We start from the raw sequence: 20,383 nt of genomic DNA on the forward strand, positions 1-20,383 counted from the left end.
GTATAGATGTCAAGTTGTAAAAAAATTTCCTGCCTAAATCAATTGCTGACATCATTCTATTTTTATTTTTACTTTTTTTTTAAACCTTCTTATTTTTTACCTTAAATTATTAAAAATATTTACGGAGTTTTTTTTTTTTTTTTGAAGTCAATTATTATATTACGAAGTATGCTATTTTTTATTCATTTTTTTTTTTGCATTATTATGGATTTATAAAAAAAAAAACTATCTGACTTCCAAATATATTTACTCCCGATTTAAGAGTACTCTGTATTGCATAATTAGGTTAAATTTTTACAATCTTCAAAATTATTTAAATCTAAATACCATTGCAATTAATGGTTTGAAATTTTTATGTCGTCAATCACACGAGGCTAATTTGGTTTCTAACTATAGATCACCGTGCATGGCACGGGATCTAACCTAGTATATATTCACTAAAAGCACCAAAGTTTATTGTTTGGTCCTATGAAAGATATTGTCCCTTTTTTAAAAGGAAAGAAGAAGGCTTTATCAAGTCGGAACCTTTCACAAAACAACCTGACTCAGGTATCCGGGCAATGCCCTTTAAGATCAGGATTGTACTAGTGTATCATATAATGAAAATGATATACATGCCGTTTGGGGTGTATCTAAGAGATAAACAGAATACATAGGTTGTAGTAAGACAATAAGTTACTTGTTTTCGTTGAAAAAAAAAAATTGCTTATACATTGTTTCCGGAAAAAAAAATAAACGAATTTAGAGGGGGAAAAACCTTAAAATAGGTAGGGGTATTCATGTTTCTTGTATTTACAGTTATCAAAGTTAACTAAAACCTGCAGCATACTCCTGAAAATCAAAATAAAAATCTCATCAATCTAGTGCATAAAGCAAAAGGAAAAGTGTTGTGGGTGAATATATTCGAATCAAGCAGAAGATATTACAAACAATGATGTTAATAATCAATGTAACTCATCTGAAAAGATTCAGCAAAGAAACATAGCGGGAAGATTAAAAGAATCAAAACTAACAAATTCACGAAAGGATAGGTTTTAAAGATGACAATTCATCTAGAAACGACGACAATATGATGTTGCACCAATTCAGTTTGAGTCTCTTTAAGTCCAACCTTTTCAATGTACAATAATGTTTATGTGTGACATCAATAAGGTAGATCAATACTAAACTAAAATTAATGCTATGCAGTCAACAATGAAAATATACACAGTACAAATTCAGAACTAACTTATTTCTTCATATTAATTAACAAAAGGCATCCAGTTGTTTGAGATTTTAGATTAATCAGAATTACAGGACAATCTATTAATCAAAGAGCTGGAGATCTAGTAGGCAATTTAAATTTACCTGTCAGAGCTGATCCCATCATTAGTGATCCCAGTTTAGGAGTGTGCTGTGCAAACTCTGCAGTGTTTCTTCCTAAAAATATACGGAAGATTTTGCTGCCTGTTTGCGGATAGAGAAAAAAAATGAGTAATATAGCCTAATACAAGCAATGGGATACCAGACTTAGTTCAGAACATCATATATAATACGTAGTATAAAGACTTTATAATTAATGAAGACTTCATTATTACCTTATATACATGTATTCGGTGCTTCATACCACTTATATCTCTCATTTAGAAAATGTCAGCACTGCCATAAATGAAACAGAAACAATCAAATTACAATCTTCACAAAACCATCATGATATGCCTTGGAAAAAGTAGTTACCTCAAATTGTAGTTTTTCCTCAATCTTCTGGGATTGTCTAGAAACAAGAGATGTGGTTTCAGGGTTCCCAGCAAGCTCCAGTGACTGTTACTCCATATGAGCTACATTTCTCATGTTCTAATCTCTTTTATGTACACAATCATACATGAATTAAAATAACATGAACGGGATAGGAATTCTCTTGTCATAACAGGATGGAAATCCAAGAATGGTAATTGCCATCCCTTCCAATAATAATTAGCGGCAAAAAGAATTCTCATTGACTGCTACCCCAAGAAACATAAGATAATCGATAGCCTTGATACTATTGTCAACAGCTTGCAATGAGTCTCTTGTCCATGTAAGGAACCAGCTGAAGACATGAAATGATTTCTGATCCATATCACCACATGCAAGCAAAAAATGAAACCCATCCACTTTTACCTCCACAAGACAGTTCCACAAAAGACAAGCTTTCTCTGGACAACATGAACTGCCAAAAATAACTGCTTAACGGCTGATTGTTTCCTTAGCAAGCCGTACCAAACGCAGTAGCCCGTCAACATCATAGAAGTTGAAATCCAGAGCTCTCTTAATGGAAGTGATTCCTCCCTCTTTTAAATTTGCCTGACCTGTGCTAACATTAGCAGCTGCAAAAGCAGTGCGTGATTTTCTTGAAGCTTCCATTGCAGAATTTACATCCTGAGCCTGCAAAAGATAAACCTAATCAGGGCATAACATCAATCTTAACTTTAGAGCAATTTATATGAAGATAAAGTACCTTCTCTAAGCCACAGCACTTTAGGGGTATATACGAATATTTTATGGAATAGCTTGTTACTGATTGAGCTCATTATAGACGTTGATTTCAGTCAAACCTCTAATCTTGGTTTCATGGTCTGAGGGCAAGGGAAATCTTAGGTGATAAAAAATGATTTCACAAGCTAGTGGGACCAGCTAAGCCATTGGTAAGTGATAACAATTGTCGGTTATGACTAGTGAGTGGTGTGGTGATGAAAATTTATATATATGCTTCTAGAGGTATAATTGCATAATTATGGACTTTTAGTATGCCACTTGCTAGTAAAATTATACAAAGTCCCCATTGGTAAGTGATAATGATTGTTGGTATGAATAATGAGCGGTGTGGTGATGGAAATTTATAGAGATAAAGACATCTAGAGGTATAATTGCATAATTATGGACTTTTAGCATGACACTTCCTCAAAGTCATCACCATTTATTATTACCTACAAGAAAAATTGTGAATGCAAGGTTTTGGATCCTCACTTTGACTTAGGAGATGTTTGCTGAATAACTAGCTAGCAAGAGACAAGAGTCAGCTAAAGAATATGGTTTACTTGACCGTTTGGTTGCAGGAGCTTCTCTAATCACCAAACAGAATAATCAATTGAAACATAACTATGCAATGTCAAGACTTAACAGTCCAACATGCTTTAAGATTCATGTAACATACAAAGAGATATAAGCATATCTGACTTTGAGCGGCATGTTAAATATAATTTCAACTTTGAGTTGACGCAATATAAGTTCAACTTTCAAGGGGATAACCATTAGCATGATCCAAGGTTAATTTGCAATGTTTATTGTCCAAAAAAGTCCTTGCGTGTTTTCTCTCTTCCTTCATACCCTTAGCTGGCCCCTCCCCACTATCACTTTCATACTCATTCACTTTCCCCCTATTCCCCATCAACTCAAAAAATGTAAACCACCACCTCATCTCCACCACCACCCATACTTTCCCCAACTCTCCAAACTAAATTAAGCCCACATTTTACGAAATATGAAATATGACTAGTTAGAAATCAGAAAGTAAAAGTTAAGACCACACTATATTTTTTTATGCGCAAAGTTTTGTCACTTGATATTTTTAATTCCATTATGAAAGTGATTATGAAAATTACAAATTTAGAAAATATACATTTACAAAAATCTAATAAGACCTCGTTTACTATATTTTTCCTTATGAATTAACGTACAATATAAGGTCAAAGTTTAGTCAAATTAGACAATTAGATCAAATCACATCAAATCAGAAGAAATAAGTTCAGATAAGCAAAAATAAGGCAAACTAAACTTAGCCTAGATGTCATTGATTTGGAACTAGAAATACTGCAATAGTTCATAATCCGTTAGAGAGGAATCGTTTGGGAAACCCACCCCCATTCCCCCTCCCCTCCCCCTCTTAGATTAGGATTAATCTGAATTCATTCAAAGTTGGGATTCACAAAAGTTAAAAGATTAAAATTGGAATATTTAGAATTATTTTCCCAAATATTAATTATTCAGGCTGATATAAACATAAACAGAATAATTATTTCTCAGTTTCAAGGCAAGTAACATCAGGTTTCAGTAGCATAAGTAGATACACCATTATTTCAGACAAGCAACAGGGGAACTTACAAAACTAAGAAGCCTAGAAAAGTTTGGACGGTTCTTGGCTGCAATGACGAGGTTTGCTGCAAGTTGAGGTGAACCACCACTTCTGGCCTGAGCAGCCTTGTCCCCATTAGCATTGTTGTTTAAGTTGTCAATATCAGAGGCGGATGAAGAAGGCGACTCTCCTACACATACAAATTCAAAATTAGTGGCTTCTACTTTGCTAAACATCAGTAGCAGCAGCTGATCAAAGACAAAAATTGGACAGGGGTCAGTTTTTACGAAAATGATCAATGATAAACAGCTACTAGAAAGAAGCAACAATATAATTCAGGTCGATGTAAGGGGTTTGACCACCAGCCCTACTGCCCTCAGCCCCAAACACATGTCAAAAATAGGGCCTATTGGCAGAAATACCGCTGGTGGCAGTGAAGCATAAAAATATAAAATTGGTCTGCTATGTATTTTGTTAGGAAGATGAAAATAAATAACTAATTGAAAGTCCCAGAATATCGAAAGCGGATAAAAAGAATAGCACAAAAGAAAAAGGAAAACAAGGTCATAAGTACAAGCATATTCCTTTACCTGGAGGAACCATCTGCAGAGCAGCCTGCAATTCATGCCTATCTCTGCTTGCAGAATTATGTGAAGAATAAATTACCCTCATATATGCCACTTCCACACATTTGTATGCCAGTGCAGCAGTAGCCATGTCTTTCATCTTCTCAAATTCATGGGCACAAAACCTATATTCCATTTGAGGAGAAACTTTAGTTAGCGAACATAATAAATCAAGATGTATATGACTACATATTACTAGAGGTTATAGTAAATTGTTGAAATAAAATATGGAAACAATCACTGCAGTCACTTAGGTTAATAATTTAAGCAGCATGTGTGTGTGTGATAATAAATCAACATGTATATATTACTAGAGGAAATAATTTACAGCAAAATTGTTATAATGTGTCGCGTGTGTGCGCGCGCACGTGCAAGTTCAAGTTCTCTGAAATTGCAGACATCAGATATCCACAGAGAGATATCAAAGGATGCATGAAGTACAACTAATTTGTCAAAGTATCTGCCTTTTTAGTTGAAACAATATGCCACCCAGTATTAGAATGCTGGAAAGAATTAGTCTTAGCAATTTCAGTGCTGTGCATCCAGCACTGACTTGTTTACTTACTGGCAAAGCTTTGCGGTACTACTATAGATTTGCTTAGATTGAGCAATATCTGCATGTTTAATGTTCTCAGTTTTTCCAGATTCTAGAAGGGAGGCTCCATGAAGAAACTTCAGTGCTGCTTCAAAGTACATTGCTATACTTTCTGTTGGACTTGAGCTCTGCAACAGTCAGCAAATAACACAAATTTAGAAAGAAAGGACACTTTAGCATTTCTTTCATTTTCTGATTTCTTTTCAGAGGAGAGAACAGAGACTATTATCACCTTCAGTCGATCAGCCAAGTGTTTGAGGTTTGTGGCTTCTTTAATAGCACTGCTTGCAGCTTGACTAGAAGAATCCCTTCTAAGAGGACTTGGAGCATCCTGATTCTTGATCCTGTGGCCATTAGATATTGTTTGCTTTGACAAAATATGAGTTCCATTCTGACTATCAGCTTTTTTATTCAGTCTGGGCTCCCTAGGAAGAGCATCAGGACGAGCATCACTGGCTGAAGTACTGGCCTTAATACCTTGCTTAGGTTGCAGATTATCTAACGTCTCCTTTTTCTCAACATCAGAACGCAGTATATGCCTGGACTTCTCTTTTGCAGATATTGGTACCAAGTCCTCAGATTTATCCACATCAACCTTCTTATCAGCATTTGACCCACATTTTTCATCAACTTTAACTTTCCTATCCCCTTCTCTCTCTTCATGAGCTATTGTATGATTCAGTGAGTTCTCATATGAGTCGGACATCTTAACTTTGCTCTTCCCAGAATTAGATTTCAATGTTTGATTCTTATCATTGGAGAGTGAAGGAGAATCCTTACAAGATTTTCCTGAGTTAGAAATATTGGCACCAAGACGGAGTTCACCTCTAGCTGCTGTTTCATTCACACATCTATGTGAAGCTTGTGTCTCTGAGGGGAACCCATTATCTAGGTTCAAGTTTTCAATGCGGCTGTTACCATTAGTCAGCTGTGAATCTCCTGTAATTTTGTCTTGCAAGCCAATAAAATTTGAAGAGCCATGAAGTGTGCCTGTTGCAATTTTATCGTTCGGTATAGCTCCAGATTGATCATCGTTGCCATCATAATCAACAGCAGAGCACCTTGTAGGACTGTTTGTTGCCAGTTTGGTGGCCTCTTGGACGTCATCATTCCCTACTGTTACTTTGTACCCAGAAATGAAATTATCTGGATTTGGAATTCTCAAGGGAGAAGAAGAAACTGATTCAACAGGTGAACCTTTTATTTCCTGGAACTTTGATTTGACTTTAAGAGATCCAGAAATTTTTGAAGAGCTTGATGTAGCTGCCATAACAGGATTTGCACCTAATGAATCCTTTTGCACAGATTCATTACTAACCAATCTGTGTTGTGAAACATTTTTAGTCTTCTTGTCTGCTTTACCACTTCTTTTACTTGCACTGGAATCTTTTCCCTCTGACTTGGAAATCCTATGCCTCTTCCTGCTAGATTTTTCATTATCATCCGTCAATTTGCCAGAAGATGGAGTAGAATTTGGAGGATCCTTGAAATTATCACTCTTTCTCTTCTTATTTCCACTATCAGACTTGCTGACATGCACGGAACCAACAACTGGGAGGTCCTCAACTTGCAATTTTGATTTCCCAAAATAATATGGACGGATGCTATCGATGTCATCCTTAGAGTTCTGGGAAGCAAAGAATTCTGAGTCAGATGCCTGATCCTTTCCAGATATACCAGCTCCCAGCCCATAGCCTGAGCTAACACCCAAAGTCTCAAAACCTTGATCATGAGCAGCTACCCGATCATTATCCCCAGTTTGCATGCTACGTGTTTTACTTTTCTTAGGAGTTCTAGAAAAATCTTGATCGGATTCCCTTTTGCTTTTTATTTTTGGGTTCTTAGCATGACCTGTGGGAACACCAAGAAAATCAATACTCCATAACAAATAAGAGTGCTCAGATCAGAACAATTAGACAAGGATACTTGACATTTAATACCTCCATCAGAGTAACAATCCATTCTGTGCTTCTCTATTTTTTTATGTTGACCAGTATCTGGATATATGTCACCAGACTTAGCTTGTTGCTCAGGATCTAGTCCGTTCAAGTGGTATGGCTCTTTTGCTGACAGTTGCTTCTTTACAGAGCTTGGAGGCTTTTTTGGAGAATTTTGGAAAGATGATTTTGATGGTTTTCTTACTTTACTGGTTATTCTCCCAGAGTTCATAATATCAGCTGAAGTCATTCCAGGAGGAGGGACATGGAAATTGTTGGTTTCCTCCTCACTGGCGCTGCAACGGTTCATATCAGGCCTAGAGATAAAATCAAAAGTGTATAAGAACTCAACATAATCCCTACCTTGTAAAAAGTATGAGACAACTCTTATGAATAGTGTGCTGCCAATTTTACCCTTCAAAATATACATTTACATGTTTACCCAAATTAATATGTACAACTTGTTACCTTCATTAAAGTTAATTGCCCCCTTTCTTTTTCTTTTTTTTCCTTTTTTTTTCCTTCATTAATGTTAATTGTTTTTTTTAAAAAAAAACTATTTAGAATAGTGTGTGGACAATTTTACCCCTAAAACATTTGTTTACATATTTTTCCTCATTAATGTAACCAACAACTGAAAAAGCTCCCAAACAAGGTTAGCTATGGCGCGCGCATTAGCCACCCTAGTTTTTGAAATGTGTAAGAAAAATTAACACCAGAAACTCTTTCCTGCATGATAACCCATCAACCATCACAAGCCAAAAAAATGTTTGAAAGCAGTGTGAATTGGATGAAAAGCAAGGAAACAAAGATTTGATCAAAAAGAAGCTTACAGCCAGGTCATCATACTGCAGTCCCACTTATCAGGAAGGTTGTCAGGTTTACAGCCAGGTGGGAAAACTCGCCATTTCTGGCATTTGTCACATCCAACCCAATCAACATTTGCTTCATTGCTAGTAGGAGCTGTTTCAAATATAGGGCGGCCATTTTCTGGCACTGGAGGATTGGTAGAGTGCCCTTTAAGTTTCTCCCCAAGAGTTGTTCCCTTGCGTGTATCCAAGGAAATTGTCCTCTCCTTAGAATTGTTCTCATAAAATAAGCTGTTCTTGTCAACCACCTCAGAGGTCTTCAACATCTCTCCAGAAGGGACATCTGGGGAGTCCATTATGTCACCTTCTTCATCATTCATCTCTCCAAAGAAGTCAACATATTGACCCATGCCTAGCTTGGAATCCTTTTGCACTTCAGTTCTACAAGCAGTTTTCTCAGCATCAGTATACTTCATGTCTTTCAGCACCGGAGAACTATCTTCATTAATTTCCATGGCTATTTTTCCAGTAGCAAATCCACGAGCTTGACTTTTCTTTGGTCTTTTTTCATCCCCAGACGAGAACTGTCCATTCCCACAAGATACAGCCATAGCATCATCACGGGAAGTAAATTTGTTGGTCCCTTGATTTACAGGATCTTTCAGTCCATTCTTTGAAGCTTTTTTTAAATTGGAAGCACCAATACTTAAATTAGTAGTACTGTCAACTGTTTTAATTTTGTCAGCACCAACTTTTTCTGAATCGGTCCCCATATTGTTTCGGACTTCAGCAGCTTTGCTATTTAAGTTATTTGCAGCATACGATACCTTCCCAGTTGATTTCTCACTTAAGCTGACATGGACAAAAACTGGTTCTAAAGGTTCCTTCTCTGATGTATCACTGAAAACTGTTTGCTTCAAAGAAGCTGTTGGAGAGCCTCTCACCTCACTGTGAGCATTAGATAGAAGGGGAAGTTTCAAAGCTTTAGAAACAAGCTCATCACAGGAAACAGCATCAATGTCTGTCTCCTTCAATTGGGAACCAAAACCTATATTGCTGTCCTTCCCATCTCCCTTATCTTGCAAAGATAACCCTTTTCTATCCAACAACTTCATGCTGTTCTCAACAGAATTTGTCGTCTTATCTTTGATTGGAAAAGTTGGGTGCCCTGTGACAAAATTTTTCAGTTCGACCTTGGAGGAAGTTTCAGTAAGAATGTCTTGGATTTGTTTTGGCCTTCCACTCAAACACATCAGGTCATCTGGAAGAGGAGACAAAAAGCAACCTCCTAATAGCAGGGAGGATGTCATCATCTGCCAGAAATATAATAGAGATCAATAAGAATAAGAGAGAATAAGTAATTTTCATAAGAAAAAGTAAACAAAACCATGAACTCACTTGAATAATTTGACTTGGAGACTCGAAACCATCTAATGAAAGTCTACAAGACAGCCTTTCATTCTCCATTGGGCTATCATCATGTGATGAAGTTGGAGAACCATCAAGGCCAAGACCACTATAGATTTCAGCATTTTTCTTCACTGACAAATTATCTGAACCCACTTTAATTCGAACTTTCAGCGTTTTCTGATCACGAACTTCAGATTTAGTTGCACACAAATCCAATGACTTAATAGAATTATTCCTCCCATTTTTTCTACTCAGGTCATTTTGGGGTAATGCAGAACCAGTAGAAGCAGATCCTTGTTTTATTGAATACGAGACATTGGCTGGAGCAAGAGATTTATGATGACCAGCCTAGAGACAAGTCAGACAAATAAGAAATATCCAAAATAGCCATTTTTAAAACATATAAACAAATTAAAAGTAAAGACAAAGCCTTCTATGCAAATGAATAATGTTTCCACCAATAAATTTAACAAGAGATACGTCATAAAATAATATAGTAAGAGTACCTCCGTTTGTAATGTATTTGGAGACTGGGGAGTAATATTATTTTGAACTCTTGGTGGACTTTTAGATTGAGATCCAACAGGTGACCGGCGATAAGTTGGCAAGAACGAACCATATATACCATATTTTGCTCCTGAAATATCACGAGGCAAGGATAATTAATGTGCCAAATCTTTCAAATCATAGAAAAGAGTAGATGAATAGTAATAATTGACTCACCCAAACTCTCGGCCGAAACCACCCCTTCAAAATCTTTCTTAAAGTGCCCCAGTACATCTTGAAGTTTATCATCCTTGAAAAGACAATTAAAATATTGTCACCAATAATATAGTGCACAGCACCAAAACAAAGTGACAAACCGAGTCGAAATTGATAACAAGAATGGGTACATAAATGGCTTGTATCAGAAAAAAGAAGCCAACAGTTTGGTCATTACTCTACTGCCAAAACATTTCACCTTGATAACATCATACACCCATATTTCATTACAGATATAGTTATTGACAAAGTTAGGACAAAAAAATTTCAAATCCCTAAAGATTTATCTTCATCTCTGTGTCGGCATGTGCATTATCAGATTTCTATTTTGAAAAAACATATATAAATCGTGAAAAAAAAAATGAAAAAATGGAGTACGAAGGAAAAGAAACAATGGGTACCAATTCATCCTAGATCATTTGTCCCCTATTAAACTTGTGACTTGCAATCTTGTTAGTCACCGAACTCAGGAGGTGGAAAATCAATCAGGATGGAGTTTTTGAATTTTGAAATAGAGATCTGAAGTAGTGGCTAGCCATCAATCATTCTATATCCTAAGTCAAAAGCTTATATTTGTCGTGATTTGGTATCATGGGCCATAACAAAAATAGAGATAACAAAAATTTACCATGCACTTAAATAAGGAAAAATTCACCATCACTTATGCAATTGACTTTAACATGTGGCTGAGATGAGGGATTAAATTCAAAATAGAGATAAACTTGGTCCATCATTATATGCCATACCATCATGAAAGGTGAAAAACATAATACTACTATTAACTTTTCTCAAATACTTACTTTTAACCACATGATAGAGAAACTGACCGATGTCACTAGAAAGTTTAACAAAGAATTAACAAAGAAAAGTCTCTGCATCTGTAAGAAAAAAAATTAATTCCTGATCTTAAGTGCCATCTTAGCCGGATATAAAAAAAAATTAAAAGCAAGTCTAGTCATCTGTTCTACTCTATCAGAACCACATATGGTGACTCTCACACTCTTTATCCAGCAACTAGATAATTCTAGGAATACTAATCTTGTCAACCATGCTAAACTATGCCATATTGTTCTGCAATATACTTGCTTAATAGACAGTATGCTTTCAGCAAGTTAGTAGTTCCTGGACCCTCTTTCTTTAATCACAACTTGTTTTGAGGTTCAACAAGATTGACTTCTACAGTAATCAATAGACCTAGGTAACCAGTATGTATAGAGCATCAACAAACAAGTTATCTAAGATCACCTATAGTTTACTTAGTCAATAGTAATCAAATACTTAAAAAAGCAAAATAGTAAATTCTTCTATGACTTGTAATAAGAATCTTATATGTTGGACGCTGGTTAGTTAATAAGTAAATTCCTCCTCAATTAAGATATCAGGAAAGTTAAGAAATAACGAGCACTTCCCAGCTATTTAATTGGAAAATTACATTGATTGGCATATATGGTATTAGCATATAAGGGTAAAATCTTGATATACCAATTAATTCTTGTTATCTCTTCTCATAGTCCTTTTCTATGACAGTCTACTATTCATTCAAGATATAGCCTTATATGCTAATATTATCCTTCCAAATCGGGGTGGCATTCTCATATATTCCTACGGTTAAACTGAGGCAGTTCCTCCAAGATACAAGACTATGTTTGACAAAGCAAGAGCACACTATACAAGATATTTTAACTTTATTAATATGAAAGTATCATCAACGGACACTTTGATCAAAATAAGCTGTCAGATATTGCAAGGTAGTTAATAACAAATTAATGACTCCATATAGTTAATGAGTAGAGCTAGCACTTTCTTTTGCTGCTCAAGAGTAGCTGGTCATAAAATGTGCAGGCAAGCAGATCTAGGTTTTTTGGATTATAGAGTAACTTCTGTGATGAAACTTAGCATGAAATCATCAACAAGTTGAGGGAACCTCAACCCCCCCCCCCCCCTCTCTTCCCTGCCTCCCCCAGCATGAAAAAGGCCAAGTATTTATTCAAGGATTATCATTCGATGACATTTCACAAATTTTCGGCAAGTTTGGATCATTTTAATCAGCCACCATAGTCCATAAAATCTCAAATTTAGTAAGATAACCTAGAACAACTGTTGTATAGTTCATTCCAACCTCCAAGACATATATGTGCTACTGGCACTTCATTATAAAACATCAGACAATCAAAGAAGATCAAAGTTTCTTCTGTGGTCCACACCAATTATTAATCAGCTATAATCTTTGAGAAGTTCCAAGTTTTATTATTTCATGAACTTAGGATAGTATCCCAATTATCAAACAAGAAAAATCCTCAACATTCAAGCAATGTGGTAAAATCCCAAACTTTATATCATATATCTTCAAAACCAATAATCCTCATTACACAAAGTTGGTTTCAAATTTTACATTCACGAAGCTCACATTTACTAATATTTGATCGAAACTAGCATCTTAATTCTCAATTCCGACTTCATTGCCCACATGACATACCAAATTCAACACCATTCACCCACCAACAAAACCCCATCAAAAACACTCCCACCTCGACCTCGAATATCTAAGTATCAATGATAGCTAACTAATACAATAACAATGCCTAAAGAATTATACAATTATAAAAACAAACAGATTCTATTAAGCAAAATTTCAATGCTTACTGAAGAGTCCTGATCTAAAAACAGCTTAAATTAGAAGAACACCATATAATTGAATTACAAAATTTGCACAAAATTAATCCATAAAATCAAAATAAAACCCAATAACAATTAAAGCTTACTAAGTAAGAAAGGGCAACATCAGGGTCAATGGTTGTATCATCATCATCCTCTAGGTAAGAGCAAGCTTCTCCTTCTTCAAGCTCAGTTTCAACCTCCATCTCTCTCTTATTATTATTACTGCTAAATCTCTGCTCTAATCCCTTCCTTCCCAAAGAAATCATCTCAGAAACGCGAAACGTTTCGATTGACAGAAATTACTCACCAAGCTATTTCACAATATCCCAGAAAATAAAATCACAAATTCTATTCGACCCATTGAAGAATATCGAAATCTAGAAAACCCCATTAGTTATTTCACCTTATTATATCAAGATCAATAGCTGAAACCCAGAAAAAACACCTAATTGAAAGAAAAAAAAAACAATTAAAAAATGAATTAAATTGGGAAGAAAAAGAATAAATTTTTCTGGGTTTTTTTAGGGTAATTAAATTGCAATTGATCGAAAATTGAGGAGTATTAAAAACCCCTTTTTAGTTGTGGATCGTAAAATTGACGATCTGTGGGAGCTGGAATATGATTAGCAGAGATGAACTACGGTTGTTTTGGTGTAAAGCAGCCGCGTTTTTAATTTTATTTTTCTTTTTTCTTATTTATGTTTTAATTTTAATGCCCCACTTTCTAAATATTTTGAAGGTAAAAAATATTATACTACTTCTCCTATCTTCTTATTTTGTCAGAAGTGGGCCGATCCAACTAGAGAAAGAGGAGAAAACTAAATTTATGGTTCCCATAATTATATGTTTTCATCATAATTTGCTTGTTTAAATTTTGGCTTCTAGCATGTAGAGGGTTTAATCGGTTTGGTCTCTAGTTCGGTCCGGTCCAAAATCAATTTATGAAAAACTCTGGAATAATTCAATTTTATCTTTAATATGTTCGAAAGAGTTTTTAAAGATTTAAACTAGTGTGTCACCCGGGCGTTGCCCCAAATTGTTACTTCGAGTAATTTTTTTTTTAATAAAGTGTTTGTAGTATTACTAATTCGGAATGTAATGTTGAATATTGAAAAGAATATAAAGAATAATATGTGTCACTTAATTTTTGAGTTTGGATGCAATTTTGTATTATGCATTTAAATACTTTTATGTAGAATAATAGAACATAAATTACTGGTAGTTACGATGGTAAGACATGTGGTGTTCCTTCCATGAGGTTAGGAATTCAAACCTCTTTATATTTTTTTATAATTAAACATTGTCATGGATTATTGAGTGGTGACATGGCGCGATGCCATAGGATATTGAGTAGTGACGTGGCACATAAACGTTTCTAGGAACGCTTTTTAATATAGAAGCATAGATTAAGAGACACCCTGTTTATTATGATTTCAAAAAGACATTAAACAATTAGTTTTTCATAGGTAACTAGTTATTGACCCGGGCGATGCCCCGAATCATCATAATTTCTTAAGTTTGATCAAATTAATTTAGAAGAGTTGATGTTGAACAATATTCATTACTAAATGAAAATATATTAAGAGGTTAATATGAAAAGTTTTTCAATTAAATTAAACACATTTTATTATCAATCAATCAATCAATCAATCAATAACTATATACTAAAAGACACACCTGCAATGACACATGTCATAATCTGGTGTGTCCCTTAGTTTTTTTTTTATTATTTTTTTTATAAAAAAAATTCATTTAAAAAACAAATCTTAAATAAAAATAAATTATTATAAACTTATACATAAATAAAAGATTTCATGTATTCTTGAAAACTATATAAACTTATGTAAAAGGGGAAAAAAAATTCAAACTTAGCTTCAACATAATTTTGCCAATCATAGTGTCATGTACTTTAATAATTGCATTTATTTTTTATTTAATATCTTTATAAAATAATGTTGTATATTTAGAAGCTTTAAGAAAGTGATTAGAATATTAAAAATTACTTAAAATAAAATATTTGATAAATCCTTCCACAAAAATATTAACAACTACAGAGTATAAGTTTTAGGGAAAAATAACGGATTCTTAACATGTATCATATTGAGTGTAATGTACTATTTTTTTACAACACCAATTTACTTTCAAAAAAATTAAAATAGAAAAACATTTACGGGTTGAATACATAGTACATAGCTTACAGAAATTCATTTGGTTAATAAGCAAACAAAAAAAAATGATACTAATATGTTGGTTAAATATACAAATATTATAGACCGGGTATTGTCAAATGTGTACATTAAAATACGTATCTGGCTAATGGGATATTTCTTAATAAATTCATCTACTATTTTAGACAAATTCATTATAGTATTTTTTTTTGTTTTTGTTAGTAAATGTATGTTTTTTTTTAATTAAATGTTATTTTCATTCTATAATAATTATTTAAAATTACTGTGCATGGCACGGGACCTAATCTAGTATAGCATTATAGTTAAACCAATAAAGAGTTTTTGTTAAAGAAACTATACATTAAAACAATTCATCAATATGGTGAGAGAAAAGGGATGATACGTAGGATGACATGTAGTGCATATGTGGCATATGGGTGACACATGTCGTTAGCATGTTGTCCCATGAGTTTTAATAGTATTATAGATTATATAATGCTGGTCTAATATGTTCAATTCGGATTTTGAATTGCTTTTATTGATCCAATTTGGGTTTAATCATAGCATAATCAATCTAGCCTCGGGATTTAAAAATTGTAAATTATTATGAAAATTTTTTGATCTACATTATACCCATGTATTTTCTAGAATATTCTAGGTGTATGGATTAAATTTTTCAAGAAACTCTAGCTATTGCATATGTATAATTATATATATCTCCTATTATATGAAAGTACACATGATAGTTTAGAATTAACCTTTGACGTGTGAATTTCCAAGCTTTCTTCTAGCTTCTTGCGAAGATTGGAGCCCCATGATCCTCTATGAATTGTCTACAAATGTAGATCGAACCTCCACCAATATTAGTTGGACGGGAGAGATTAATATTTTCTTCTATGGAGAACTTCTAACTGGTTGTAGTAGTTTTTATTTTTGAAAGATGGTGAACGTCATGTTATTTTTCCCAAAGTCCTTAATAATGAAATCTTATTATCTCATATGGCCGATCATTAACTTTTTGGACTTGGTTTTCTTGTTTGACCTAACATTGTAACGTGTGACCTCATAGATTTAGTTGACATTGGTTTAACCCAACTTTTAATGAAATAAGTAGCATTAATGCTAAAATATCTACATACCAATTGGTATATGCATCAAATGTTACAATAAATATAAATTATGTGTACGTATTGCTAGTGGTTATTCTACATGTTTTGGAAAAGGATCTTTAAGTTAAAAATCATATTGCAAATTAGAATTACTAAATAATAGTTTTAGGATGCATACAGAAATAATAGAAGAATTACCAATTGAAATTGAAAGAGTTCAAAATATTATTCATATTTTATTGGCAATTAATCATCCTAGTCATGATACAGTAATAAGAAAAGATTTTCAAAGATAATACTGTCCATGCACTCATAATATCAAATTATCCTCCCATTAATGGTCATTATGTTCCTATTTAGAAAATAACAAAAGCTTATACACACCTAGCTCTATTCCTATTCAGCAAATAACAAAAGTTTATACTCATCTAGCATAGTGATAGGGTTACTCCTACACAACAAAAGGTAGCACTTACAATTTTTGAGTGTTAGCAGAGTTATATTTAACAAACACAAACTATTGGGTGCGTCCACCCGCACCCAAGTGTTTGTGCGTCCAAAGAAGACAATGGCAATAAATACCACAATGATGATGATGGCAATGGTGGATGACGACGATGACGATTGACGATTTAAACCCTAGAAGCAGCGACTGGTCGATGGAGCTCGCTAGGGCTGCAATTTTTGGTGAGGGGTGGTGGTGGCTCGTAGCAAGGGAGGGGTGGTGGCCTACGGGCAACAGTAGGGGAGGGGTTGTGGTGTTTGGTGGTGGAGCTTCGAACATACAGGATCTACAATTTCTGGGTTAGAATTCGCAAATGCGAGATGAAGTGGTTTTGGGTGTTGATGATGATGGTATGATGATGATGATGATATGATATGGACAATGACTTTATTTGTTTATTTTGTTGCATGATTCTCTTTGTTTGTTGTTAATGAGAAATTAAACCCATTCTCATTTGAAACAGAAAGAAAGAAAGAGAGGAAGAGGGGAGAGAGAGAGAGACGATTGTGGGTATGTTGTTAATATTAGTCAATAAAAGATCTATATTAGCCATTAGAATGAACATATCAGCCAATTAATGTCTTATATCAATCAACATTAGGGACATATAAGACATTAGTAAAAACGTATTAGCCAACAAAAGATACATATAAGCCAACAAGAGGAGTATATCAGTCAACAAAATATACATATAAGCCAACAAGAGGAGTATATCAGCCAACAAATGAAGCGTATCAGCCAACAAAACCAACAGGTAAGCCAACAAAATAAACATATCAGCCAACAAAATTAAACATAGAAGCTAACAATTAAAATGCACATATCATCCAAGTAAAGAAACATAAAATCCAAATGATGCTTGATATCAGCTAAAAAAAAAGAACTTATCAAAAATTTTAAAAAATACATCAGCCAAAAAAAAAAAGAATACAATAGCCAACCTAAAAATCATATTAGCCAACAAATGAAACATATCAGCTAATTCATGAAACATATAAGCCAACAAGTAAAATATATCAGCCAAGCCATCCGCACTGAAATTGTGTGCGGTCATTTGCACGCAATAGCTTCTCTTTAACAAATTATCATGACATATATGGGTGTCCATAATTCGGATTAAAACCAAAATCCAATCCAATCCAAACCGAATTATCAATTTGGATCAGATCCTAACTTTAAATCGGATCGGATCGGATTGAGATTTTTTGAAAATTCGGATTTTCAGATTAGATCGGATTGACCCTAATCGGATCTAAACTAAACCGAGCACCGAAATTTACAATTAAGCAAATATTTTATGGACTACTGTGTTTTATAATTGGGTTTTACAATTAGGCTTTAAACATTTAACCCAATTACTGCTCTAAATCTGCCGAAAGTTGATATTGCCTTAAGCCTTATTATATAGCTGAAAGTTGCTGCTTATATGCTAATGTTATTGATATTTAGTGCATGTAGCTTAGTAATTATTGTAATGGAAATGATGTTTCCTTTTAGTTGTACTTTGAACCATTTATTTTGACTTGAAGTTGAACAATTTATGTTAATCAGATTATTTTTATGAGTTGTATTGGATGTAATATTATTTTTATAATTGCATTTCTAATTTATATCATTGTATTAGTGTATTTATTAAAGAAGATAAATTAGCGTATTTTAATTCGGATTTTCGGATCGGATCAAAATAACCGAATTTTAATTCGGATTGGATTGAAAAAGTAATTCGGATTGGATTGAAAAATGAAAAGCCGAATTATATTCGGGAACGGATTGGATTTGGCCTTAATCCATACCGAAAATCGAATTGACACCCCTAATGACATAGGAATAAGGATAATGCATTTGCTAAGATAACTTTAACAAATCCCAATAATATGATTAGATTAAGATAGATGATTTATACCTATCAAGATATTTAGAATTTAGTGAACAAATTAAAGAATTGTTGAAAAAGAAGTTAATTAGGAACATCAAAAGTCCTCATAATAGTCTAACATTTATGGTAAGAAATCATATAGAAGAAAAAAGAGATAATTCTAGAATGATTATTAATTATAAGCAACTAATTAAATGATAATATTGGGTTTGATGGTTATTATATATATTCCTAATAATATTGTGCTATTCAATCGAATAGTAGGAGCTACTTGGTTTTTTAATTTCTAAAATGGATTATAAGAGTGGTTACTAGCAGATTAAAATGGAAGAGGAAAACCATTCCATTATTTGCATGCATTCAGTGCCCCAAGGACATTGTGAATATTTTTAATAAGGATTAATAATATCTTCATATTACTTAGACTATTCTTGTTGTTTGGTTTATATAGATAATAATTTAACCTTCTCAAAAGACTTAATGCAACATATACAAGAGTGATCTTATATTAACTCAAAAATGTGTTGAACATAGAATAATTCTAGGAAAAGATAAATGTGTCTATGATAAACAAAAAAATTGAATATCTAGGATTAGAAATTAAGGCAGGAAAAATGATTTTGCAAAAACATGCTCCTGAAAAGATAAAAAAAAAACCAACTATGAAAGGTTTCTGCGATGTTTAACCTATACTTTTGATTTTATAGAAAATTTTGCTTTATTGTTAAGAAAAACATTACAACAAAACTCAAGAAAGACATAACTTTTTAGAAAGAAAAAAAAAGAAGTGTTTTTAAAAGAAGAAAGACATAACTTGGAACTAGAAGAAAAGTGTTTTTAAAATTGTCCAAGATTTAAAATCTATATGTAAAAATCTTCATGTACTAACACTTCCTATTAGTGAGAATGATTTACTCTTTGAAACAAATGCTAGCAATAAGCACTGGAGTGTTGTATTAAATATCATAAAAGGTGAAAGACTTTGTACATACAACACAGTGGAAGTTTTAATTATTAAAGGGATCTGGAAGTTCTTAATCTTCTTATCCCCTAAATAAAAAAGTTCTTGATAAGAATATATTGCAAAGGCATACTTGCGAGAACCTTGCGTTGACAAATGAGGATTATGTCTTAACCAATTCTCTTTTATTGTTGAACATATATAGGGATTGAAGAGATCCTTAGAAGACAACTTAACGAGAGAATTAGCCAATATCAAAGAAACTCAACTAATCAAGGCATCAAAAAGACCACCTGCCCATCAACTAGAAAAGATTGAGGCAAAGTGAAAACTCTCATTGAAGAAACTTATCTAGTTATCTTAATTGTTTTACTTATATAAAACTAAATAGTAAATATATTAATTACTTACCAAATATGTGTATTGAAAAATGCAATAAAATGGGAAGAATTTCATCAAATAAAGGAGTCTTTAAGAAGGGATAAAAAAAAGGAGTCTTTGAGAATAATAAGACACTACCGTAAAAAAAAAAAGAGAATAATAAGACACTCATTTCATTATTTTTTTTATTTATGTTTGGTATCATGTACGATGATTAAAAAGTATATAAAGTTTGAGTATATAATTATTTTATAATTTAAAAATCATAGTATTTTTGTGGTGAATATACAGCTTTCACCTATGATACCAACATTAAAGCCCTGTTTACTTTACCTTACTTTTGCTGAACTTTGAACTAATTTTTGCTGAATTAAAATATTTTACTGATTGTCTATTGTATTTCTTCTTTGAAGTAATTGAAATTATTTTTACTGATTTGAAATTATATTTACCAAAAAATATTTTTGTAAGGTTAAGTGAACACATTGAATAGGGC

General features: G+C 33.3%; 1 protein-coding gene across 1 annotated transcript; it reads right to left on the reverse strand.

Annotated features, from left to right (window-relative positions):
* Positions 1-509: 509 nt before the first annotated feature.
* Positions 510-13,682, reverse strand: LOC110727807. The gene is made up of 14 exons (XM_021907376.1): positions 12,992-13,682; positions 10,191-10,263; positions 9,974-10,104; positions 9,456-9,815; positions 8,082-9,370; positions 7,252-7,565; positions 5,544-7,162; positions 5,282-5,439; positions 4,681-4,841; positions 4,120-4,280; positions 1,717-2,403; positions 1,578-1,638; positions 1,348-1,446; positions 510-831 (listed from the first exon to the last, which is right to left on the reverse strand). The coding sequence occupies exons 1-11, from the start codon at positions 13,151-13,153 to the stop codon at positions 2,206-2,208; spliced, it is 4,626 nt and encodes a 1,541-aa protein (XP_021763068.1). The 5' UTR covers positions 13,154-13,682; the 3' UTR covers positions 510-831; positions 1,348-1,446; positions 1,578-1,638; positions 1,717-2,205.
* Positions 13,683-20,383: the final 6,701 nt, after the last annotated feature.

Source organism: Chenopodium quinoa, unplaced genomic scaffold (genome assembly GCF_001683475.1).
Source record: "Chenopodium quinoa cultivar QQ74 unplaced genomic scaffold, ASM168347v1, whole genome shotgun sequence".
Lineage (NCBI taxonomy): Eukaryota > Viridiplantae > Streptophyta > Magnoliopsida > Caryophyllales > Amaranthaceae > Chenopodium > Chenopodium quinoa.

What these genes read in the sequence shown, in the direction of transcription:
- LOC110727807 (XM_021907376.1), bottom strand. Translation starts at nt 13,153, where the DNA reads ATGATTTCTTTGGGAAGGAAGGGATTAGAGCAGAGATTTAGCAGTAAT. An exon ending in ACTTGGCTGATCGACTGAAG is followed by an intron (nt 5,440 to 5,543) that starts GTGATAATAGTC and finishes TGACTGTTGCAG; the next exon opens with AGCTCAAGTCCAACAGAAAG. An exon ending in AGTACCGCAAAGCTTTGCCA is followed by an intron (nt 4,842 to 5,281) that starts GTAAGTAAACAA and finishes AATGGAATATAG; the next exon opens with GTTTTGTGCCCATGAATTTG.